At 40.1% G+C, this 26,221-nt stretch overlaps 2 protein-coding genes and 1 long non-coding RNA gene across 4 annotated transcripts; all 3 read left to right on the top strand.

Annotated features, from left to right (window-relative positions):
* The first annotated feature begins 287 nt into the window (after nt 1-287).
* LOC111656071 (adapter molecule crk-like) lies at nt 288-10,443 on the top strand. The gene is made up of 3 exons (XM_023407641.2): nt 288-794; nt 3,224-3,825; nt 5,767-10,443. The coding sequence occupies exons 1-3, from the start codon at nt 575-577 to the stop codon at nt 5,899-5,901; spliced, it is 957 nt and encodes a 318-aa protein (XP_023263409.1). The 5' UTR covers nt 288-574; the 3' UTR covers nt 5,902-10,443.
* A 770-nt stretch (nt 10,444-11,213) lies between these two features.
* On the top strand, nt 11,214-25,348 carry LOC111656080 (14-3-3 protein epsilon). Of its 2 annotated transcripts, XM_087174369.1 has the most exons (7): nt 11,214-11,421; nt 15,742-15,941; nt 17,823-17,929; nt 19,559-19,765; nt 20,750-20,886; nt 21,336-21,390; nt 24,193-25,348. In XM_087174369.1, the coding sequence occupies exons 1-6, from the start codon at nt 11,358-11,360 to the stop codon at nt 21,341-21,343; spliced, it is 723 nt and encodes a 240-aa protein (XP_087030495.1). In that variant the 5' UTR covers nt 11,214-11,357; the 3' UTR covers nt 21,344-21,390; nt 24,193-25,348. The 2 variants fall into 2 exon arrangements, with proteins under 2 accessions (XP_087030495.1, XP_023263427.1); XM_023407659.2 differs by lacking the exon at nt 21,336-21,390 and having other exon boundaries at nt 11,215-11,421.
* Nucleotides 15,948-17,458, top strand: LOC147819048 (uncharacterized). The gene is made up of 2 exons (XR_015437335.1): nt 15,948-16,560; nt 16,662-17,458. It is a non-coding gene; the product is annotated as an uncharacterized LOC147819048 (long non-coding RNA).
* Nucleotides 25,349-26,221: the final 873 nt, after the last annotated feature.

Raw genomic sequence — 26,221 nt, forward strand, 5'->3', positions numbered from 1 at the left:
GTGTAATTTGTGGTGCGTTCACGGCCTCAAACTAGTCATAATATACTGTGAGCTCTTTAAGCTACCGCATTGTTCTGAGTCATTCCTTTGGGTTTTAACATTTACACCAAGTAGGATAAGGATGTAAAGACATGCTCAATATACAATGGGGGCAGCAGTAAAAAGGTTCTGTAATTTAAAAGAGACATTAAGGACGTTAAGTCGTATCTACGGTGTTTTTTAAGGGGCGTGAATGCAGCGCTTCCCATTGACCAGGCATCCCTTCCGGTAGATGAGGTCAACGTTTCCCTAGATCCGCCATTTCAGTCCTGGAGTTTCTTGTTGCACATTAGTTTTGAATATTTTTTGTCATTTTAACGTTTAAGCAGTAGAAAAATAGGGGTTCGTGGTGCAACATTAACCCAGTCAACTTAAACGCCTCGACATTCTTTGGTGGAAGTTGCTAAAGTCTTGGCATTATACTGTTTTTGTTTTTTTTCAGCGGCAGCGTTAGTCAACTAAAGTTTTTGTATGAGTTGCGGATAGGGAGAGGCGAAGGGGAAAGGCCTCAAGCCTCGGACGGGATTTCACAGCCATGGCCGGTAATTTTGATGCCGAAGACCGTGCTAGCTGGTACTGGGGAAGGCTAAGTCGCCAGGAGGCGGTTTCTCTTTTACAGGGACAGAGACATGGTGTTTTCCTGGTGAGGGACTCAATAACCAGCCCCGGTGACTACGTGCTGTCCGTTTCAGAGAACTCCAAAGTGTCCCATTATATAATCAACAGCATCAGTAACAACCGGCAATCTGGCTCAGGTAACGCTGAATTATGTGTCGCATAGCTTGCTGCTTCACTCAACTTATCACACATGGTCACCCGAAACTGACGTGACAATAAGTAATTTCATTTTAATGCTGGATAACTTGGATTTGATCCCCGTTAACGTCCCACTCTCTCGTGAAGCCACGCCAAACTGCCATTACGAACTGTCCGATTTAAGTTGATCTCCGTAAATCTACTAATATACGTGCCCTTTATCGCATAGTTAAAGTTTTTCTATGTGTTATTGGAGCGCACACTCAATGTCAGCATATATACAATTTAATAATATATACTCACTTGAACAGAAATGAAAACTTAAACATGTGCTTTACACTGATCGCTACCATCCACCCCTGTCTATTTTGGATGGTGTTGCTAACTGCCTAGCTACTGTGGATAAAACAGAAGTCTGTCTCAAGTGCTAACAATTTTTTTTTACTGAAATTATATGTAGGGTTGCTTTAAAGAGGCTAATCCTCTTGTATCAGATATATCAGTTGAACCTGACACTGTAAAGGCCATAAGTTATACTGTACAAATCGTCTGCTAGCCAAGTAGAGTGAAGTGAAGTGGACTACTTTTTAAATGGAGTTTGGCGAAACTTTACCGTTTAGCTAGCTAGCTAGCTAGCTAGCTGTCAACAACCACTCAGACTTAATTTATCCAGCCACCATACTTGAGACCGTTAATTTATTTTTCCTGACCGGGGGTTGAGGCGGTGTTTTGTCCATGTTTAGGCAGCAGGACGGTAGCTCAGCGGCCAGCGGTAGTGAGGTGGGTTGGGCTGCCGCTGCCGCTGCCGCTGCTGCCGCCGCCGCCGCTGCCGCCCCCGCCGCCGCTGCTGCCGCTGCTGCAGATATTGAATGGAAATGGGCAGGCTGGGCTGTCACAACTGGAGGATGACTGGTCAGATTGGCGTCTCAGGAATGTCTGTGATCCTGCCCTGTTGCACATACACAGCCCTGCTTACAGGTCTGCTGCTGCTGTGCTTGAAGCTCCTTATGGCCGTTGCACAATCCTTTCTGGGCTTCCTTAGCGTTGGCTAATTTTTTTTATCTTTGTCTCCCCTAGTGTAAACAAAAATTGTGAGCCATTATGGCAGTTATATGATGGTATTATGAAAAATGACTTTATGTAACAGTAAGTTACATAAATAGGTAAGTAAGTGACCGATTTGTGGGAATAGTACCAAAGTAAGATCAGCTTTTGTGTTGTTTTTTTTTTTAAAGAAGAATAAAATCTGAGACCAAATGTGTCAGTGACAAATAAGAATCTTTTTGCAGAGGGTATGAGTGTAACAGCTTTTCTCTTATTAAGTCACTCTAATTGACACAAATCAAATTTGATTCATTGCATGAACATGGTCACTAAAAATATCCAGTCTTTACACACAAAAGTGTAAAACACATCGAAATGAAATGCACTAGTGCCGGTGCATTTTATTGTACACTTTGATAGGATTGGGTGATGCTGTGTTATGGATTTGTTAACCTGTAGAGATGTTGCTTTATTGTTTATAGTGAGGTTATAGTAATACCCATCTTTTTAATATCTTTAGGCCATTCTGGATGACACTGCAAATCGGTGAACAGGACTGCTTTATGGCATTATTGCATTAATTTAATGAATCACTTTGATTTGTCATGGATTTAAATCACTGAATCACCCCCAAATCGTATCGTCAAATTGTATTTTTCTTTAAGATATACAGCGAAAAAAAACAATTACACTATCTCTGTTTGGGGCTGGATCCTGGATGTGGGCAGGGTCATTAGGAGCCTCATCATCCCCCTACTGTGAGAATGTTGTTGACCCATCCAATCTGTTCGGCTGCCATCATGAGTTCCTCCCCTTTTTCTGGGATATGGGAACTATTCTGAAACATACTCATTTTTTGTGTGTACGAAGTATATTTGTGTTAGATGTCTTCAAATGAAAAGTTGTTAAGCGGCTGCACATAAGGTTCGTTCCCTCAGTAGGGTATGATTGGACATTTAATAGTGCTTTCACACATGTACTGCAACCCTGAACCAGACCAGAGAATTCACAGCGAGCAAGTGAGAGTGTTGATGGCGTTCTGTCTCCTGCGCGCTTTGCCGAGGTGCCACCCCTCACCTAAACCAAACAGAATATATCCAGTAGGTGAGAAAGCATCTCACATGGTCAATCTCCTGCTGTGTGAAAGGGAAACTCCGCAGTCCGGACAATGTCCAAATAATCAGGTCCGGACATTGTCAGGTTCGTATGACAGAAGTGAAGAGAATGGTTAATCCTCTGGCGTGCAATGTGACTACAAAGTCAGGGAGAGATGTTCAGTGCTGCCAGTGATTGTGGGCCATCTTGATATTAATATATTGTTGATTTGTTTGTTTCTATTATGTTTTACCTTCAGAGAACTCACAAAAATCACTCTTCCCGTCAGGTTTGGTTCCTCCTCGGTTTCGGATTGGGGATCAGGAGTTTGAGGCGCTGCCGGCCCTGCTGGAGTTTTATAAGATCCACTACCTGGACACCACTACACTTATAGAGCCCGTAAGCAAGGCCAAGCACACAGGTTTCATCAGCTCCTCTGTTGGAGTGCCGCAGCAGCCCGAGGAGGCTGAGTTTGTCCGGGCGCTGTTTGACTTCCCGGGCAACGATGAGGAGGACCTCCCCTTCCGCACGGGTGACATTCTGCGTGTGCTGGAGAAGCCTGAGGAGCAGTGGTGGAACGCTGCAAACCAGGAGGGCCGAGCCGGAATGATCCCCGTTCCCTACGTAGAGAAGTACCGGCCCGCCTCGCCCACTGCTGCGGGCTTGGGTCCCCCTGTTGTGGGGGCTGGACAGGGGGGGCAAATTGGAGGGGTAGCGGGCAGCACAGACGGAACAGGGGCTGCACCGCCCAACCCTCTGGCGGACCCAGGCCAGTACGCTCAGCCAGTAGTCAACACTCAGCTTCCCAACCTACAGAACGGGCCTGTGTATGCCCGAGCCATTCAGAAGAGGGTGCCCAACGCCTACGACAAGACGGCGCTTGCCCTGGAGGTAGCATTGCCACCCACCATTCATTTTCTCCAAGGCTGTCCTTCTATTCACTGTTAACCTCTTTTGCTTCTCTGTTTTCTTTTTTGTTTGGGTCTCAGCTGAGGCAGCCTAGATTGTCCTGATTGTTAATGGCTTACTCATGCATGTGAGCATACACACAAAGTATCTTTACAAATGCAAGCTGACAGCGCACATGAAGACACTCACAGTGGGATGGCTTCATAGAGAAAGACAGACACAGATCCTTTACAATGGCCTTTCTTTATGTACACATTAATGTGAATGTTACATTCATTACTACTGGTGAAACAAGGCACATTGGTTTTAGTTGTTGTCTTGAAGCAGATAAATAAACAGTGTTTGTTCAGATTATCAAATGACATGCAAACAATGGTGGAGGTTTAGAAAAAAAAAAAAGGGCACAATTTAGATTGTGAGTCCAGTTAGAGTAACGCAGTGTCTCTACATCACACACACTGTTTACCACAACCACCTCACTGTCAGCAAACTGATGCTTAATGAGCCTGTCCTGCTGACTTACTGCACACCCACTCCATGAATTACATCTGCTGAAGTAGGAGGATTTTAATTACCCTAGCTACGGCTGCAACTAATAATTATTTTCAAGATGGATATTTCAGCTCATTATTTTCTTCATTGTTGATTTATTTCACCTTTGAAATGTGAAATAATTGTGAAAAATGTCCATCACATCACCTTTGGACGAGTGCTGGTTTGGCACCGACTTTGAACAGAGTCACCTCTTAAAATCCACGGCCGTGAGTTGTCGAGGCTCAGGATGCTCTTCTCTGTTTAGCCCCGTTTATTTGAGTCTTCTCAAGAAACACAGACGCCACCATTTTGTTTGATTTAACAAGAGCGGAGGACTGTGTGTATGCGTGCCGCTGTGTGAGATGGAGCAGACTAGATGACATTGCAGTGTGTGTTTATGAACTTCTGCTGTTGTCAAGTGGAGTATTTGTGAGGTCTGTCCAAGTGTAGACAGTGTAGTTAAGATTCACAGGGCTGTGTTCAGTCCTCTCGCTGTGGAGAAGTACGAGCATTTAATCAGTAATTTACATCTGGGAGTGTTATTTTGAAATTAAACCCTTTCTAAAGTGTATTGTCTGCAGCACGGTTTATAACCAGGAATTACACCGTGCTGCGAGTTTCATCCACTTACTGTTATTTACTTTTCCTGCCTCACCTGTTCTGTAACCCATGTAAAGTAGGCACTGCAAGGAAGACTTGACTTACAAATAAAAAGGGGCAAATAAAATGTAAAATATGGCATAATGTCTGGGCTAAAGCTGCTGTAGCTTCCTCCAGACGTCTCAATTAACCCATTTTATTAAACCAATCAATTTCCCAATCCCAATCAACACAGCTTTGTAGGTGGGATTAAGAGTGTGGATGTCTGAGTGCTACATAGCTAGCTGCAGCTATTGACTCTGAGAAATAACGGTTCTTAAATCAGCATTTCCCAGCAATCAAGTTACTCACAACTGATTGATTAGAGCAAATAGCCTCCCAATTTCCAACATGGCATTTGTACAACTGGTAGTGGTATAATGGAAACATGAATAACTGAACATCTGGCAGGCTTGAAGACTCCGGACTGGCTTAAGGCAACTCCTCACATTAATTAAAATATGATTTTACATTAAAGTATTTCCAATGACCCTGTAGTATAGATCAGTTCTTGTATGTTGGTTTGTGGTTTTGCTGTTCTGCAGTCGTAAAAATGAAGATGGGTCAGTCAATTCTATGTCAATATATTTCCTTCTGCGGGCTTTATAGAATTTGACATTGATCCTGTATTGATGGGTTCGACTTGCACGAACTGATTCTGCCAGTTAATACGGAGTGCAGAAACGAAGTGTGTTAATGTGATTCTATATACCTGCATTCAGCAGTTTTCTTTTTCTTGTCATTTGTCAGGTGGGAGACATGGTAAAAGTGACCAAGATCAACGTGAACGGCCAGTGGGAGGGCGAGTGCAAGGGCAAACGCGGCCACTTTCCCTTCACCCACGTCCGACTGTTGGAACAACACCATCCTGACGACGAGAGCTGAGACACACACACGCACTCCCATCACCTGTGCACATCCCTTCTCTTTTGGCCACTTCATCATGCTCGGAAAGAAAAACATATTTATACAAGCACACAGCACATGAACCTATGAGCTAAACCCACACGAGACGTGTCGGGGGATCTTGCCTAATGTCATTTTGGTGGACATCGGTCATACTAAGGGTTTACACTAAGGTCAGACTGATATCGGTTTGGATATATTAACTTAAGTCAGCATTACCCACAACTAGTGTTGCCTTCCTCCATGACTACAGCCTCATAAAAAATCACCAAAGCCTGCAGTGAAATCAGGTAGACAGCGACATATAGTTGTTTAATATTTATTGGTGTCAAACTTGAAAATTAACACACTTGTGTGTTGTCTTACCCAGAATCATATGGGAAGATCAGTTATCAGTTTTATCTCCAGTGTAACTCATACAGAGAGAGGTATTTTTAGCCGAGCTTAGCTTCACCACTAGAAACAAGGGCAAACAGTAACAAAGCAAAGTCAAAAGAGAAAACAACAAGTCAACTTTCAATAACTTCAGTTTTATTTACAGCTTTCACACCTAACCTGCTCGGTGTTTAGTTCAGATGAGCTGCTTCTTTTAGCTCGGTCGGCTTTTGGCGGGTGTCAGTCAAATTATGGATCGTAATGTTACAGCACAAGACACTTCTTTATTGTCTGGTTTCTACCTATTAGGGATTATTTATCACACACAAGGTTAAGTTGCAGTCTTGACTAATAATTCCTACAACCATTTATTTCACCATGAGCATTACCTGTCAGTCCATATCATTTAATGTTTACAGCTTTTTGCTCCTTTTATAATAAGTTATGTGAACAGGAAATAGAAGGATTAATAACTACAAGGCAATGATGTTTTTTTCCCTTTGGTCTGGACCGATTGAACCAAACTAAAGACCAGTTAGATTGTTATGAGTCAAAAACAAATGAAAATGATCAAATTAAGAGTTTTAATATCAACAGACTGTGAGTTTCAGACAGTTTCAGTCCACAGTGAGCACAGTATCAGGCACCAGTTACCGATATCAGTCAAACCCTAGTTTACACACCTTCAGCCCAGTATTGAAATCTGCACTGCACAAGCAGAAATCAGCCTACTCTTCCCTTCCTGCCGTAATCTGTGTATCCCCACCCACTTCAATTCATTCATACACAGAAGGGAAAAATAATCGATTGCACACAGGAGACGAAACACTCGGCTTCTCTCACAGAATCATGAATCAGTGAGTTTTTGTAGACTGTGAACCTCAGAGCGAAACGAGCAAAGACTTTTCCTGATGCCTCCGTCTCATGGAGAAGAACGGTCCTCCTCGCAAAGACGACTTCACCGACTTATTACATACTACCCACACTACAAACCAAGTCCTCTTTTTTTTGTACTAAAAGTGGAAAATATGATGATAGAATTGACTATATATATATATATATATATATATATATATATATATATACACACACACACACCTTACATTGCTAAATACTGTAAACATTTTGTTTCCTTTCCTACATTTGATTTTCTTTTACTTTTTGTTACCAGAGACTGTATGCCTGTTATTTTATGTTCCTCTTTTAAAACACTATTCAGTGCCAACATGGATGACTTCAAATGCAGCAGTGTGAGAGAACAAAATAATCACCCTGTCGCAGAGGACAGACGGATCCCCCGAGGCCGTTTTAGAAGATGAGAAGAGAAAGGTTGAGGGATTTTATTTTTGTCTTCCAGCAGGGTTTTTTTTTTTTTATAACATTATCAGTTGCAAATGTTTTTAAGAGGAAAAAAAAAAATCCACCCTAACACTAGTGCTTCTGCATTTTTTTTAATGTGCCGGTAAAACAGAGAATATGTCACTTTGTCATTTCTTGTGCCACCGAGGTGCTGTGACTGATACTTGTAGGTTTATTGTTTCTCATCAGCTTTTTCCACATTGAAAACACAAGCTATGATTACACATGAAGCTTTTTTTTTTTTTTAGACACACACAGACCCACAGAGCATTATGCCAATATGAAAATAAACTATAAAATGGTCTTATTTCTCAACTAAATGTAATTTTATAACATCCTGTTTTAGAAGAATGTGCTGTCAGACCTTTTTTCCTCAAAAGCAGGGTTGTCCTCTTTAACATTATCTCCTGTGTTAGCCTGTGTAAGCTAGTGCACACTTATAAGGTGGTTTGGAAATGGTTTTAAAATGTGGTAAATGGCAATGACACTGATGAACTGCTGTTACCAGAGACAATAACACTGTTTTTGAGAGAAAAATGCATCCTGTGGTCATAGTCTTATTATTCACATGTTAAAAGAGACTAAAAATTGGTTTGTACTTTAGTCTTCCCAAGTCAGAAACTCCCATGTATCATCTTCCTACATGATTTGTAAATGCGGTGAATGTTTCTTGTATGCTGGCAATGCTGAACGACAGTAGGAACAGGGTGAGTGACAAACCCCAGCTGCATGTAGACGTTTTTCTTTTTTTTTTTTATCAGTCACTGGGGAGGATCTGCTGAGTTACATCCTCTCTACCTCATTGTCTCATGAATTGGAAAAGATGAGGAGTTGCATAGGAACTGGCCCTGAGGCCTGAAGGCTCAGTCCCTCACTTTTGTTTTTTATATGTTTAAAAAAAAAAGAAAAAGAAATGAATAACATGCTTGGCAAATTGTTTCCAGAGCATTCACATAAATAGATTTTATGTTTGCTTTCCAAATCACCAGTTGAACAAAGTCCTGGGGTCAGATGTACAAATGATGCCTACACACAAAAAGAAAACCCTTCATGTATCATTTCACATATATATTTATTATAAGAAAGATATGGTGAAGCACACATCTCAACACAGCACATGCATGGTGTTCTTTAAGGAGATGAGTGTGATACGGTGAAGCAGAACATCTAAAAATAAGTATAGGCCTAAACACCTACTGTGCCTGTATTATAGATGCAGTTAATGGCACATTGTCCTGGCTGGATGTCAGTGGAGAACCATGCAGCTGATGATCAGCGTATTTTCCTGTTCTCTTCAGTGACACGCCTTAAGTTTTGTAGAGCAGATCTACAAACAGTTGACCAAAGGTGCGTCTGTGTCCAGTCGCAGATCACTGTGTGAGGCAAAATCAGGCTGATGCATCTGCACAGTTTCACAATAACTCAGATTTACAAAACGGATGTAAAAGAGTGCATATCCATATTACTGCTTTTGTACAAACGTAGAAAGTTGGTCTTAAACCTACACCGGATTTTTATGCATCTGACCCCAGATGTCCTAAAATGTAGTCTTGAGTTTACAGTGTTTTTATAAGTTGTGAAATGTTCCCTCAATTTGCTCTTTGTTTTTGAGTCTCAAATTTAAAGAGCTTATTTTTTGTACACTACATTAATTATGTTATTTTTTTTACCCTGATATGTTTATGTTTATTAATACGAGCCACAAGTGTGGCTCATATGCAGCCCCATATATATTCATAAACACCTGCTATAGTTCAAATGCTCATATTACATAGTTCTTGAAGCAAAAATATGACTTGATCACAATTAGTGGTTAATATGCTGAGAGAAGTCAGTTATGTGTAACTACATGATTCACTAGCACAGAGTGCCTGTATAGACTTTACATGGGTATATGGGTGACCGGGTAACACTAAATGACTGTTAGTGACAACAGTGAAATGACTATAAAGTGTGATGCTCCAAATGTGGTGTGTTAGTGATTTGAGGAAAGTAGAACATTTAAAAAATATATCCAAAAAAAACATCATTGATGGATTTTAATGTGTAGGAATTTTAAATTATCCAATGTATAATTTGAAATGAAAAACTCAGAAAAATGCTAACTGTGATGTCAACTGTCAAGTATGGTTAGTTTTTGCATAATTTATATCAAATCGGTATAAAAAAAAAAGATGATCAGTGATGGTTGTTCCTTCTACCACATTTCCCATATTATTTCTTTGAATGGAAAGAAGTGCTTGTGTTTCACTGTCCATTCTGTGATGGTACCCCTTGATTTTTTTTTTTTTTAAATCCTTCTTTCTATTTGTTGTAATGCCTTTATGCAAAACGTTAATTGGGTGTTGCATTCAGATGCATGTCACTGAACTCACACTGTTGCCTTTGAGAGGAATATTCTCATTTCATAGTCATGACATTATTGTAATTCAGCAAAGTCCAATGAATACTTAAGAAATGTGTTGTTTTTTTTCTTAAAAGATACCACTGATGATTCTACAATATGCACCTTATCTCCTTCACAGCTCAAGACTCAACATGCCAAATAATGATGTTTTTCTTTGTTTCGTTGTTTTTGCTATGATCAAATATTTTTGCTTTTATGCCATTTCAGCCTGACTTTGAAGAGGACCGGAACAAGCAAAAATAGGATTTTTTTTAAAGAGATTGTACAATATGTCAAAGTGTTATGAAAATATATTATTTGAAGTTATAATTGCCTTCTTATTTTCTGTAGTAATGTGTTAATATACCTAGTCAATAAAAATATACCAAATTGTCAGTTAATGCTTTACATTTCTGTCTGAATTTATTCCACTTAATTACATTTAGTGTTAATGCAGACTTGTGGTCTTACGGTCTAGTAAACTATTACATTATAATTAGACAGTAATGAGCAGATTGAGTTAAGTTATTTGTGTCACTGGGTCAAACCCTAACCCTTGTAGTTGAATTGTTCTGCACTCCCATTACATCATATACTGTACATTACTATGAACAATTACTACACTGTATTGCACCATAGTAATTAGTAGTTAGGTTATATTTGTAAGGAAATTGGTTATTCAGATAAAAACGATAAGCTTCTTGCAACATAGCTTTATTTTCGAGACTTGAAATCTGCATTTTAATTATAGCTACTTAAAAGTGGTTAATATTAAAGATTAATTAAACTACAATATTATTTCAGAAATTTAAACACCCCCCCCCCAAAAAAAATGGATTAAACTAAAATAAATTTACACTCAGATATATACTATTCTATTTTATCACATAAAATGAGCCTATATAAGTAAAAATGCTTTATTTTAAAACAAAAAAGCATGTTCATGCTTTATATATGTATATGCCGAATGGAAGAGTTTCTCCAGTTGAATCAGAAGAACTGAATTATTGAAATGTCACATGTATTAAGAAGTTTCTTGACAGTGGATTTGGGGGTGTTTGAACTGAGTTTGGTGGGGTGATCTCGGAGAGTGATTTATTTCGGGACCTGGCATGAGGATGTAGGCGTAGATGTAGACTGCTGCGTGGGTTTCCCGGATGGAGTAGCGACGCCATCTTTACGCCAGTGCCACCGGTGGGTCTTCGATTCAGCGGAGCGACGGTGCTGTTGCTGATCCACCACTAGGAATCGCCGAGCAGCCGATAATCTTCCCTTTCCACCGGGACGCTACGAACAGCTCCAACACCCGAGCACCATGGCGGATAGAGAGAACTTAGTATACCAGGCAAAACTCGCCGAACAAGCGGAGAGATACGACGGTAAGGGCTCTTAATAGATAACGGTCAGTGCAGACTGCCTGGCCCCTCTCCCTCCCCTCAGTCTCCCTGCGCAGGGGGCTTGGAGACGCAGGTAAAGCAGTTCACATGGATTTGTTAGGGAAGAGAAGACAAAATGGCGGAGATTTCTCCAGCCGAATAAAACATTAGACGTTTAAAATTTACTTGTGTTCAAAACAGATTGAAACAGCAGTTTATGGGGGGGAAAAAAATACAACGTGCTTTGTTGGGTGCTTTGGTGTCTGGTTACCATTCACGTTACGTGGTGAGCTAAGCTAGTCCCCTGCTAGCGTTAGTTAGCTGGCTATCTAAATTGCTAAGTAGCTGGCTAGCCTTTCTTCAGCCCCGACACGCGTCACGCCAAACTCCCATTCAAAAATACAGCGGTACTGCAAACGTCCACACCCCATCAAACATGACTTGCGCCACCCTCTGAATTGGTTGTCTCCACTGACAAAAGCATCTGTGTGCTACCACAAGCAGCATGGATTTATCTTGGAAAAACTATACCACAGTTAATGCTAATATTAACATGTGTTTTGACCATAACAGCCTGGATAAACTAAGTTGTAGCCATTGGGAAAGCATACATCTGTTCAAGTTCTTCATATCGTGTTGGTTGCATGCGGAATATGTTGGTGACACTACAGTTGAACAACTCGCCACTGGTCACTCTCCTGCCTGGTGAATTCAGTAAAGATGGACATGGCTGCATTCACGTCTGAAACTATATATTGTGATGAAGTTTGCCTAACTTTATATTCCTGCTGTTTTTCCAATGAGGCCCGGATCGCCATGCGACTGCGTGGTTAATTGATTGATAGGTGCAGCGCAAATAGTGATCAGGGATGGGCGGGGTAGCGAGTATTGCTACGATGTGATTGGTGGCTGAATAACAATCTCGACCAGAAGTTCAGCTTGAGCCAACTTCTTTTTGGCTTCAGTGATTGGTCAATTGACTGGGAGTCATATCAAAGCAAGGTTTATTGAGTGTTTACTCACAGTAAATGCAAAGTATGGTTGGTTTACTTACACAGTCGATAGAAACTCTTGTTCATTATTGCCATGGTACACAAACCCTTATCAGTGTTTGTCATTCTTTGGCTTCGTAGTCTGTTAGTTGAATTATCTTTTATAGGTGCAGCACAGACATCCTACCTGTTGTGAAATATTGCTTGAATGTAGTTCTGCTGCTAACAATTATTTTCTCAGTTACTTGGTTACTCTATAAACTGTCCAACAGTCTAAAACTCAAAGATATTCATTTAACAGAGATAGAAAATGGATTACAGCAGAAAATCTTAATATTTGAAAGGAAAAGTCATATTTGTTTTGGAGAATGACTGAAGCAATAATTTGATAATCAAAATAATGGCGTATTTATTTCTTTTCTGATGATTGACAGCTCCATTCGAATCATATCAAAGACGGCCTTACCCGGCTTTTGTGATGGAGGAGCAAATATATGGAAAGCCGCAGGGGTCAACACATGTATGCTTGAACGCTTGAATGCCAACAAATGCAGATCCTTCATTGAATAACATGACGCAGCAAGACTCTGACCGCACCATCGTGTTGCGTCAGTTTATGCCCAAAAACTCACACATCGGTAATCTCTAACTCTCTGCTTCACTTCTGTAGATTTTTTTGTCAATTTTGTCTGTTTATTTTATCGCAATTCACTTGCAATCCAAGTTTTAAGGTTGCTGAGATTTCATACTAGTCAGCAATTGTGTTGTATTCTTACTGAAATGATTAATAGATGATCATGATAATTATTTGTGGATTACCTACAATTGATTTAGTAATTATTTCCACACTAACAGCCAGTAAGATACCTGGTAGTGTAGGTTTGTATCCCACCTGCTCTCGTTTTCTCATTTTAATAGTCATTCTTCTATTGCATCAGATCAAAATACCATTTTGAAAAAAAAAAAAACAGAAAAAACTATAAGTTTTGTCAGTTTCAACGAGGGCTCCACTCAGTCTGGACCGTCAGTCTGGCAGAGTGTCTTATCCACAGTGACTGCTTTCCCTTTGTGCCGCAGCCTCTCCCCTGATGTAAAGAGGCACTGACAGTTTAAAAAAAAGAAAAGAAAAGTTGTGTGAATAATAGTCAACACTGTGTTCTCACAGCTCCATTTGTCTGATGAACAACGCATAACATAACCTTTTTTTAATCTTTAAAAACCTTTACAGCAGCTTGCCAAATAAGTTTCGTAGTTTTAGTAGCAATGATTGTTAAATCATTGCTTCAAGCTCAAGCTCCAGTTTGGTCCTATTGTGCTGTGGAGCTATAAAACCCTCACCCCTAATGTCCACTGGACAGGGCTGCATTGTGCTTTAGCTGTGCTGCAGCTGCCAGTGTTGATTGTACCAAGTCTTACCACTCAGCTTATGTGTCTCTCTCCAAAGAATACCCACAAAAATCAAGAATAAAAAGAGCAAGCGGGCGATCAGGTGTCCCGTGGTCTAAGATGAGTAGTCTGCTACGTAACTGCAACATCCCCCGATTCAAGTCTGGCTGGAGAGCATTGTGTCATGTTACGCCCCTCTTTATTGCTATAGAGGATGTGTCACAGGTTGTGCACGCATCAGAGGGGACACATTTAATCTTTGAAATGACTGTGATCAGTTTTATTGGGTCTGTAGCAGCTTAAAATGCTGAGAAAATGTTTGAAAAAGCACAGAGAGGTCATTGAGTTTATTGGAGTGCAGGCCAGGCTGGAGGGTGAAGTGATCAAAGCAGCATAGTGCTCCTCCTGGCTTGTAACCATCGCGTATCAGGTTTCGCCAGCATGCTGCGTAGAACCCTGCTATTGGCTGCAACAGATAACACCCCGTCTGTGAAGTTAAAAGCCAAATGACTGGCACACTGCTTTTACCTCCAGGCTAGTGTGCTTCGCTTGGGAGGTGTGACCCGTCTGCAGCTTGAGCCAGGCTTTTGTTTTAAGCACCGTTTTAAAAGATGGCATTTTTTTATTTAATTTTTTTCATTTGCATACCGCACATGATGCAAGCTACTGTGTGTATTAGACGGCAGATCATCTCACAGAGTCTATTGGTTGATTTTCAAAATAATAATAGTATAATATATTGTCATATATTCTGCGGGTTAGTCCAGAAGTAATGTTTAAATATATATCTGATAATTTCAGAATCAGTTTGAGGTATTGAGGTGTTACTGTTCCTGCAGTCCCTCCTTGAACTGCACCATGTGATTTGGCGTAAGAGTCTCTGTATTGTGTCTGTTTCATGTCGCTCCCCGGGGACACAGCATGTTGTGCTGACCAGTGGCTGCTTCCAAGCAGAGTGTAAAATCGTTTTCATTGCCATTTCATCCCTGGATTCTATATTCGTTATTCACACCATGTCACATCGAATCACCTTGAAGATGTGAAATTTAGAAGCAATAAAAAGACAAATCGCATTTGATCTCGCTCAGCCCTCCGGTGCATTGTCCTGGCTCAGCGTGCCTCCATAGGCGTCCATAGTGAATCTGCATCAGGAGGGTAAAGACTTGGGCAGTGTCCCAGGCACTCCATTAATAAAATACTGAGGATGACAGAAACCTTTCAAGGCTCTGCACTGTGGTTTTAACTTTGTTAATGGCAGGACCATGTCCTCACTTTCAATTAAGGAAATCGGTGTACATGCCCAACCCCCACCCCCCCACCCCACACACACAACGTTAATAATTATTATGGAAGAGAGAGTTGTAGATATCTACCCAAATTACAACTCAAACTCTCCCCCATAGAATACAATGGAGGTAAATGGGATTTTATCTGTGGTGCTCAATGCGAAGAAAAATGACTTGAAAATTCAACAGCACCATTTCTTCTCAGAAACAGTATCCCTCTTACTGTGGATCTGTGATAAGCAGATGATAATATCGGACATGCACGTTTTTTCTTAGGCCCTAATTACAAGGACTTAATTGCTGCCATTTAACAACCCTGCCCTGACAGTACCACTAATTGTCTGTGAGACATGACTGTGAGAGGAGTCTTGTGTTTTGTCACAGAGCAACTGAATTTATAACAGTATTATTTTTGTGTGTGTGTGTGTATATATATATATATATATATATATATATATATGAGGGTGTTGGCATTCAGAATGAAGATGGTAAAAGATGTATTTTCCTCCATATTGTGCTCCGTAAACAATCATAACCTTGCGTTATGCAAATCAACAAGGTTTGTTCACACAGTGCTGTTGCAGCGTTTGGTGTAGGGGAACTCGAGAAGCCCGTCCCTGATGTCGTTTGCCCCCACCCCCCCTTTTTGTGTCTCTCAGAAATGGTGGAGTCGATGAAGAAGGTGGCCAGTATGGACGTGGAGCTGACGGTGGAGGAGAGGAACCTGCTGTCGGTAGCGTATAAGAACGTGATCGGAGCCAGAAGAGCCTCCTGGAGAATAATCAGCAGCCTCGAACAGAAAGAAGAAAACAAAGGCGGAGAAGACAAACTAAAGATGATCCGAGAATACAGAAAAACGGTCAGACATTGTTACGAATCCAAATATACTAACGGCTTATGCTCGCCAATTGTAACAGGTGTGAGATTGTGTCTTTTTAAGGTTTGATCGTGAAAACGCAGATTTTAATGTGACATTTTAACATGTTTCTTTCATTGAAAACAATCTAAGAAAACGTCTTCGGCCCAAACATTAAACAAGGCTGAAATGTAGATTTTCTTCAAGTATTGTTTTGAGATATTTATTCCTTCTTTCAAAAACCTGAAAACTTTGAATGCTGTGCTAATCTCTGCAACAGATTGCAACAAAGCATTACTTTTCTTTTGTGAATCGTGCTATAATACGCCGCCTTGGTTTCAGTTGTCTTTAGTGGGAGACTGGAGCAAAAGTAGTATCTCTGGCTTTTAATGCCAGAAAAGGTCCCATATTAGATATAATCCTGGAAATACCCAGTGGATTGAAGTTGAACTGATCTGAAGTTCCTACCTGCCTTGTTATTTAATGGAGGTAAGTGTAGTTGGTGCACTCTTAGATAATCTAATTTCCATATCCATAGGCAAGATGCCAGAGATGCTTTACCGTCTGTGGCAGGACTTTTTAAGCTCTCCTCCACTGACCGCTCCACTTTCTGAGGAAATGGGTGAGATTTCACAGCCCAGCAACACTTGTCTGAGTGAAATAATGAAGCGGGCAGCAACCGTGAATCAACTTTAAATCACCTTTTCTTCATTTTTGCTGCAGAGAAACTTCTGTCACTGGCAGCACTACTGAGAGCAGTGAGGCACAGCAACAGTCCAGTCACTCAGTGAGGAGGGAGGGGACATTTTTACAAGGCTGGATGTAGGATAATGGATTTCATCCACACTCCAGTGTGTGAAATTTGTGTTTTGTTTTTTTGTCACTTTACTTACACCAGACATTGGCATCATGTGACCGTGTTTGACTGACACTGTCTTTGTCGTCATGAATGTGCTGCCTGAACAAAGTGCAGCAACCTGAGCCTCGACCTCTGTTTGTTACATTTTCTTAAGCTGCAGCTTCAGTTCTGGCAACATGATATAAAGTACAAATAATTCAACACGCCATCTATACAGTAATACTGGGAATTCATTGTAATGGTCTGAAATCCCATTCTAATATATTCTGGCAGGATGGCCTGTATTAAAATTAGTGCTGCCATGTTTGAGTGTTACTTTTCCCTTGTTATGGTTATGGCGAATTGTAACATGATGTTTTATCATCCCCTCAAAATTTTTCTTTTTACCCAACATACTGAGATAATTGTGTTAATACTGATATGATTTTTTTTTATAGTAAATGATGGTAGCAGAAATAAGAAAAATATGTTGTATGTTTTTGTATTTGTAACTTGCATTGATCATTGAAAGATTTGTTTGTTCATTTCTGCCCAGCACTAATTAAAATTGCTGTGAAAGTGGAAACAAAGGCGACAGGAGTTTGAGTTACCAACCAATGCAAATTCCTGTTCTCAGCTGCCGCCCAGCTTCCACTGGGTAAACGCAGTGTCCAAAGAAAAAGCTCTATTATTTACAAGGACACGTCCCTGTATAGTGATGTTAGAAATGTCAGACTCGGATGGCTGACGCTGACCCTGAAACCGAGGAACAATACACCCAGTCGCCTCTTCAGTGACAAATGCTTCCATGGGGAACTGCCCCAAAAGATGTCCTGTGTTTCTCTGCCCTCGTTTAACTACTGCTGGTGTGGTGGCGTTAGGAATGTATTACTGCCAGCCCACTCTCCACTCATTTGAATCGTGTTGAAACGGGTTTAAATTGTAGCAGAAGTTTCCCTTTTTAAATACTCAAGGATGATTTTAATAGTTTATTTGACCTCACAGACCGTTGACAGTTGTGTTTGTGTGTGTGTTTTGGTCTGCAGGTTGAGAAAGAGCTGAAATCAATCTGCAACGACATTCTGGATGTACTGGACAAGCACCTCATCTTAGCTGCAACCACGGGAGAATCCAAGGTTTTCTACTACAAAATGTATGTATCTAGTAAATGTGTGTGTGTGTTAGTGTGTGTGTGTGTGTGTGTGTGTGTGTGTAGCTTTGTTACACAGAATCATTCATATCTCACCTTTTTTGCAAGTTTCCTTAACTATTATAAAGACCTGAGCTACTTCCTGTTAAATCTGCAGTGCAGTGGTTCCTAATTCGATCCATAACCAAGTAATTAAATATTATTCTTTGCCTAGCAACCTGACATTTGAACATGAAATAAAAACACAGTTTCTAGGTGGAGATTATTGCTTAATTAACTTTTGTGAGTCATGTTTTCTATTTACATTTACAGACATGTTTTACCCAAAGTCGAGCAGCCCTTGTTAATTTTTAATCACAGTTTGCTCTCTGATATTAATTGTGCAGGGTTTAAGCAGAATCCTAGCATCCTCAATATTTCATTCTATTTAGAGCAGCCTAGAGCTTCGTCCCATTTAAAATGTTTCATAAAAGGTTCAGTGAAGTTTGAGGTCTGCGGCTGAGGAGGGAAAACCGTGGAAGCCAGCACTCCTTGCTCTTTCCTCGCCTTCAAATAAACCTGGCAGACCTTGGATGACTTTAGAGGCTCATTGTCCCCCCTGGAAAAAGAATCTCTGCCACACAGCGTGAAGCCACAAAAGATACCATGCCTGTACATGAAACAGTACCTCTCTTACATAAATAAATAGATGATTCAGCTCTTCACCAACTTTCAAGGAGATGAAACGACATCATACCAGAAAATTTTACCCACCATTTTCTGCACTGCGTCTCATGTGGCTGTCTCCGCTAACAGAAGCTCTCTGATCACATGAAGTTCAAACTTTGAATTCAGTTGCAACAAGACAGTCTTCAGTCTGCAGAGTGAAATGTTGGCTAATTGTTCAGACTTCACTGTAAAAGTTGTCTAGAAAGTTCTTCTTTTGACTGCACCTCTATGAACCTCAGCAGGGTTATTTATTCACTCGGCTCAGTACTATCAAGGCTGTAGATGCTGATGTGTCTATGAAGATGTTAGATTGATATACTCCTCTTAGAGTGGATTGATCTTTTCAGCTGCAAGGCATTGATTGTGTTGAAAATGAGTTTTTAAAATTCTCTACAGCCTGTATTATTGAGCTTCCTTTAAAGAAATAAAACCTCAGTTTCAGCTCTGGAAAGTTTTTACAGCGGCTTAACATTTAAAATTAGTTCAAACACAATAATGCAAAGAGGGACATAATCATTTATTCTGTGTCTGGTAAATTACAGACCATAATGATTTAAAGAAGGTCAGTCAACTTTGGAGTATTAAAACTTTTGTGTGTATCAGTTTAAAATAATATTTATGTGTCAGGCAAGCATTAATATACATTTTAATAAATGATGAAAACCAACAGCTCTTTGTTTGGAGACTCAGTATTAAACAATATTAATATTTAAAGGCCTGTTCAGCGTCATGGGTTTGTTTATGGTGGGGGTTTAACAGACCACTGGTCTCAGACTTTCGGACAGGACATTTAATTCAATACTGCTGGTTTGTTAATGCGTTTGTATATTTACACAATCAGTGCTCTGGACTGTGTTACAATATGTGTTTGTAATGCGTGTCGTGTGACAGCAGATATCTGACTGTGTTGTTCCCTCTGCTCAGGAAGGGAGATTACCACAGGTACCTGGCAGAGTTCGCCACAGGCAACGACAGGAAGGAGGCAGCAGAGAACAGTTTGGTAGCGTACAAAGCTGCTAGCGACATCGCTATGATCGAACTCCCTCCAACGCACCCCATTCGTCTGGGACTGGCCCTTAACTTTTCAGTTTTCTATTATGAAATCCTCAACTCGCCAGACCGTGCTTGCAGGTAAATATTAAATTAACATTGTCTGTTTTACTGGTATGTTTTTACTTTTAAAGGGTGTGATTTTTCTTAAATAAAACAATAAGGAATAAAGTTTAACAAGTTCACATGCTCACTGAAAATATTCCAATTCCAGGCACACACTATATGTGGGTTTAAATATTGCACAAAGCTAAGAACAGAAATTAGCAGATTGTCACTGAACTGACAAAAGTGTAGCTGCATGCGGTGCTTTGTTGGTGTTTGGCATCCCAATTAGTTTGAATCATTGAGGCGAAGTGTTGTTTTGGCTTGACGCATATATGGATGTGTAATATAAAAGAAGTCCCTCATTATTACTCGACTGCAGCTTTTCTTAGCCTCGTTGTTCTAGTCTTCTAACCTGCACATTTACTGTCATGAACACATGGCAGCTGTTTTAAGCAAATAAGTTCTGATGAAGCCACCGTACACTTGAGCCCAGTGCCAAACATCAGAGATAAAAGTCACTTAGTGGCGGGCGAGCTGGTGGAGACCGAACTAGAGCTTTATGATGGATGACTATAGGATTCATCAGGTGGACAACATCTTGTTTTGGTGTTTTTCTGCCCCCTAGAGGACAAACATCTGCAACTGCAGCTTTCAGTGTGTTAGGATAAAGTCCTTTTGTCCAATTTGGTAAATTCCATCCACATGTTTCTGCTGCGGTTCAAATCCCACATGAAAAGAAAGTTGGAGTGTGTATTACAGCTGTCAGACACTGTTTTAGTTAAAATGATTCTCAGGAACTTGGAAACAGTTCGTACAGGGAACTGACTGTTAATTTCCATCTGGACTCACACCCTCACTGCCTGTGCACTGCCGGTAACAGAAACACAGACTGTACATGGTGAAACTCACTGTAGAACAGATGCTCCCACTGTCTTTACATGTTACGTGTTACTGTGCATCCACCTGTCAACTGTATGCATGTGTGACCTTGCCGTCTTGTGTCCTCTCTGCTGATAGGCTGGCGAAGGAAGCGTTTGACAATGCCATTGCAGAACTGGATACGCTGAGCGAGGAAAGCTATAAGGACTCAACACTTATCATGCAGTTGCTACGTGACAACTTGACACTATGGACCTCAGACGTGCAGGGAGACGGTGAGAGAGCCACTCCTTTCTCCTCAGGACATTAGCCACAGCCGCATCTGCTAGTATTATCACTGATCTCAACCTGCTCAGTTGTGGGTGATGCTGACTGATGATTGGCTCCCCACACTCAGCATCATTACTGGCTTTTTGACACATTTTGTTGTATTTTTTTTTTTTTTTTAAAGCCGATTTGTTCCTACAACTCCCCTAATGGCCCTTGTTTGCAGCCTCTGGGATATATGTGTATGAGTAATGAATGAGTGTGTTCAAGTTTGCTAAGAAGGTTTCAGAAATATTGCTTCCAGAAAACAGAATAACCCTCTAACATTTTCTCTAACCTTTCCTCTCAGCACTGTTGCTCCTCTGAAATCACAAGCACCCCTCCCTCCTTTCCCTCCTCAGGCTCAGTACTCACACACATTTCTCTAACTTCTCTTCTCTCCCTCGTTCTGCTGTAGATTCTTAAGGGCAGTCCCCTTCCTTCCCTCTTCCTCCATTATAGAAGTGTATTTTGTAAGTCATCCCTTCTGTCTTGTGCCCCCCCCCCCACCTGAAATGATCACTCCTGTCTCCTAACATCCCTCACTAACTTCCCTTTTCTACACGCGTGGAACGTGAGTGACGTGTATCTGTGCGTTCAGGGTTTCCGCAAGTCATGAAAAGTTGCGCAAGGTTGTTTATTTCTCACTGTGACAGCTGATTACAAAATACTGTCCAATAGAAAGCTGAGCAGGGATGGTGTCCATAGCACTTTATTGAACTGAAATACTTGGAATCCCTTATTCATTAACCCTGTCCTGACTCATTTCCTTTAGCGGTGATGGCGTCCGTTCCTCGCTGCAGAAACTGTAGAAGCTAGAGGAAAAAGTTAATATGAATTCTACTTTATCATCCAGTGAATATCAGTTAAATAAATTGCTGATATGAATGCACATAATGTTACAAGCTTGTTGTTTAACACCGGCACTCGTCTGTCTCAAGCTCTTACTTTAACATGAACTTGTCGTTCCCTCTTCGTTGCGAGTCGTTTCCCACATTATGCATTATTGCATTATTATGTTTCGTTTGGCTTTTGAAAGTTGAATCTGGTTTGTTTCTTTCGTGTACTTCACAACTCTATTACACTCTTCACTTTTCCTTCTCCATTTTCCTAGATGGCGACTTAACTGCCTTTATTCTGAAGCCATGTGTCGTCTTGGGCTTGTGGTGATTGTTAAAGCTTACTTTAAAAAATAAAATCAAACATTTAGAATAATGTAACTTTTACAGGGATGGTAAATATTAAAATTCCAAGACAGGATCTTTAGTTTTAGTTTGATGTTGCAAATGTTAGTATTTTTTAGGTTCGGGTTTAACTCTCTCTATAAAAAAAGTACCTGTGAGTCCATGATTTATATCTAATTTGGAATCGTCATCAGAATGAATCAATTAAACGTTTTCTCTGGTGAGGAAAAAAAGGTTGAACTGGAGACGTGATTCCAGCCTTAAAATGAGCAGTACTTCACTGTGCATGTCAGTCTCACTGAACACAGTCCACTGGGGCTTTACAGCAGATCACGCCTGGATGAGACAGTCTTTGGAAACCTGTGAACGCAGCTTACTGAAGTGTGATATAACGGACAAACTGCAGCTAACAGCATGCGAGGTTGCCGCTCCGTCTCCTGTGGCTTTCTCACATCCCAGTTTGCTGTGGCGCTAATGAGCACTGTTACAGTTTCTATTTTAATCATGATGGATTTTCGAGCCTTTGTTATTTGTGCCTCTTAGTTCTTCATTACACGGATGGCTGTGCTGTCTCTATGGTAACCTTTCCAAGCAACCAGTTGTACGGGTTCACAAGGCATTTTACCCCCTTAGTAAATCTGACCACGGCTTGTTTAGAAGACACTGAATTAACTCGTGGTCACAGACCTGCATGTTGACACGGTCAGTGGTAAACACTGCAGTATACTTATAAACGGTGAAGTTATTTTCAGCATGACTGACTGATCAACACGTTCCTGAGCTGATCCCAATCATTTCTAAAAGGGATGTTAACTCATCTGAATTTCAGTTTGACTCTTTGAAATGAGCAGAAATCATCACGTGACAGTGCACGTCTTCCCCTTATTGCATTCAATAACAGAATTTCATAGGGAAGCTTAGTGGTTTCAAATAAATGCATATCCTGTGGTTGAAAGAGGAGAATATTATCTTCTTAATGTTTGAAATAGAAAGCCTATCAGCGCCTTCCTGTGGGTACAGATTTAATTCAACACGGCCTTCACCCCTTTTCCATTTCTGTACTTCTATACACGCTATAGAAATGCTAACACTGCTGCATTTTCTGCAGTTGATTTACAAGATATTCATGTGTTTTACTGTGTTTGGAACAGCTCACTAAAAGGTGCCACAGTCTACATTCTCCTCTTTTTTCCCCCCTTGATTAGCCGTTAGCTTGCATGAAGGTCTTTGTGATTATACTTCATTTGTAGTTTATCACACAAGGTTGGGATCAGTATGTTGTATGAAATGTTACATGTGCACAGTCTCACAAACCTTTGTGAAATGATCACTGTCTCTAAAACACCTATTGCATGTTGTTGAGCTAAAGCAATTGGTTGGTCGACAGACAATTAATTATCAATAATTTTTATAATCAATAGTTAAGTTAAATTTTCAAGCAAAGAGACCAAACATTATCTAGTTCCAGCTCGACATGCTTTTCTTTATCTCACGTGCAATTAAACTGAATATTTTTGCATTTCAGGCTTTAGTTTGAAAATGTCACGTTGAGCTTTAGGAAATTGTGATTTCTCAATATTGACATTTTATCGACCAAACAATCAGTTTCATCAAGATCAATAATAAAAAATAATCCTCAATTGCAGAACTATCTGCTCCCACAAAGGACAAATTAGACATTGTCATCTTATAGTTGTCATAGAAAAGATTGGGATTAAAGTTGAGATAGATGTAAAGATAATGTAAAGTGAAATCTTAAATTAGCACAGCTTGGGTCCAAAGTTTGAAGAGAAACTTTACACATGAAGGTTCATACTATCATGGAAATTTTGACAAAATTTGACAACTGTGAACATTTCCCGAGCAAGGGAAGCCTGACAAAGATATGTCATCAAGTGCATAATGGGAAGTGTAGTGTTTTTGCAGCTTGGCCCATATTTGAGACTAGAGGTCTTTTGCTGCTTGTTCATCTGACATCAGGAGCCAGGCTCTTTCCTGATGGGCTCAACTGTTCATTTACCAGCTTCTAATTGAGCGTGGAAAGATAATAACAACCTCCATGACTGTTCTGTGTTTTTGTCTTTATCTCAGGTGAAGAACAGAACAAAGAAGCACTGCAAGATGCGGAGGAAGAGGCCCAGTGAGACTGAACAACACAAGACAAGCCCTCCTCTTCCTCTTCTTCCTCCACCCTTATTTCTCTCCTCCCAGCACTAGCTCCTGTCCCTAGCCACAGTTTTCAACTGGGTTTATACTGCAGCCCACACTCTTTCTCTACCTTTTCTTCCATTTCTACCCATCTGTCTCACCTTTTCTCCTCGTATGCACGTCATCTCCTGGTCCCCTTCTCCCCCATTTCCACTCCCCAGGGGTTTTACCTTTTTTCTTTTTTGATGACTCCTTTTGCAAGTCTGTACCCTTTAAGGTTCATGTCCTCTTTTACTGTTTTTATTTTGCTTTACTTTGCTGTATCATCTGTTGCCAAGTACGCTTGCCTGTATTTGTAACACACATATGCAAGAGTTTATTTAAAGACAATACTTTGCAGTTCAACTTTTTTCCTGTGTATGTGTGTTTATGAACAATACAATGTCCATGCTTCTGTCAGTCATTCAAGTTTGAAACATTTCAGTTTGCAAATTTAGGGAAATAAAGTGGTGATGGAAGGTTTAAAAGGGATGTGTTAAAGCTTTTAGGAAGAACTAAGTGCCCTGTTTACTTTGTGGTTACCAATCCTGCTCCTTCAACACATGAATAGATCTTTTTTTTTTTTTTTATGAACAGCAGAATGTCCCCCTTCTCCAAGCATCACTCTGACCTCTATTCTTGTCCACTCTCGGACCAAGTATTGTGCTGCGAGGCTGTAGCGCTTTTGCTAATGGCAGATAGTTAGGTAATGGCTTTTTAGCAGACAAAATGTTCGTATGTGTGTGCGTGGGAGGGGAATGTTCAACACTCTTGATTGTAATGTAATGCAGTTTTGCATTGGCACTATATTAAAAAAGAAAAAAAAACAGTTTGGGAAATAGAGGCCTGCTGTATCTTTACTCCCCCTGACTCTTCCAGGTTTCCTCGTCTCAACTCTCTCTTTCCTCTCATTTCCTATCTTCCCTCTGTTCAGTATGTGTAACGTGAATCTGATTTGTACTACTGGATATTCTCACCGGAGCCACAAGTACCATCTGTATTCTTACTGAAACACAGCATGGAATTAACATTAAACTTCAAGTTGAAAAATGTTAAAATATCAAGTGTGAAATGTCGTCTTTTTTCAGTTTTAATGTTCTGACAGTGGTTTGATTTGGTGTTTTGGTTTATTTTTCATCTCATTTTTAGTCACTAGAGTGCAGTGTTGGATAGTAGCAGGAGAAGAAATTCTATTTGAGATAGAAGGCAGTGATTGTACACATACATGCATATACACACAATCATATATACATTTATACATATACACATGCATACATATACATACATAGATGCTTACTATACTGATGTTTGTATGCCTTACTATACTGACTATTTATGCCATGCTATACTATGACAGTTTTATGACTTATTATGTTGTACTATACTATGACTTTATGCGACCATAGTATATTATGACGCTTATGCTATGACGTTTTTATGACTTTTTATGCCTTACTATACTGTGACGTTTTTGACTTTTTATGCCTTACAATACTATGACTTTTTATGACTTACTATACTATGACTTTTTTATGACTTTTTATGCCTTACTATACTATGACTTTTTATGCCTTACTAAACTAGGACTTTTTATACCTTCCTATACTATGTCGTTTTTATGAATTTTTATGCCTTACTATAGTATGACTTTTTATGACTTACTATAGTATGACTTTTTTATGACTTTTTATGCCTTACTATAGTATGACTTTTTATGCCTTACTATACTATGACTTTTTATGACTTACTATAGTATGACTTTTTTATGACTTTTTATGCCTTACTATACTATGACTTTTTATGCCTTACTATAGTATGACTTTTTATGACTTTTTATGCCTTACTATACTATGACTTTTTATGACTTACTATAGTATGACTTTTTTATGACTTTTTATGCCTTACTATACTATGATGTTTTTTCACATTTTTT

Source organism: Seriola lalandi, unplaced genomic scaffold (genome assembly GCF_002814215.2).
Source record: "Seriola lalandi dorsalis isolate HSWRI2012SDOR001 ecotype SW California unplaced genomic scaffold, Sedor1 jcf7180002054343, whole genome shotgun sequence".
Taxonomy (NCBI): domain Eukaryota; kingdom Metazoa; phylum Chordata; class Actinopteri; order Carangiformes; family Carangidae; genus Seriola; species Seriola lalandi.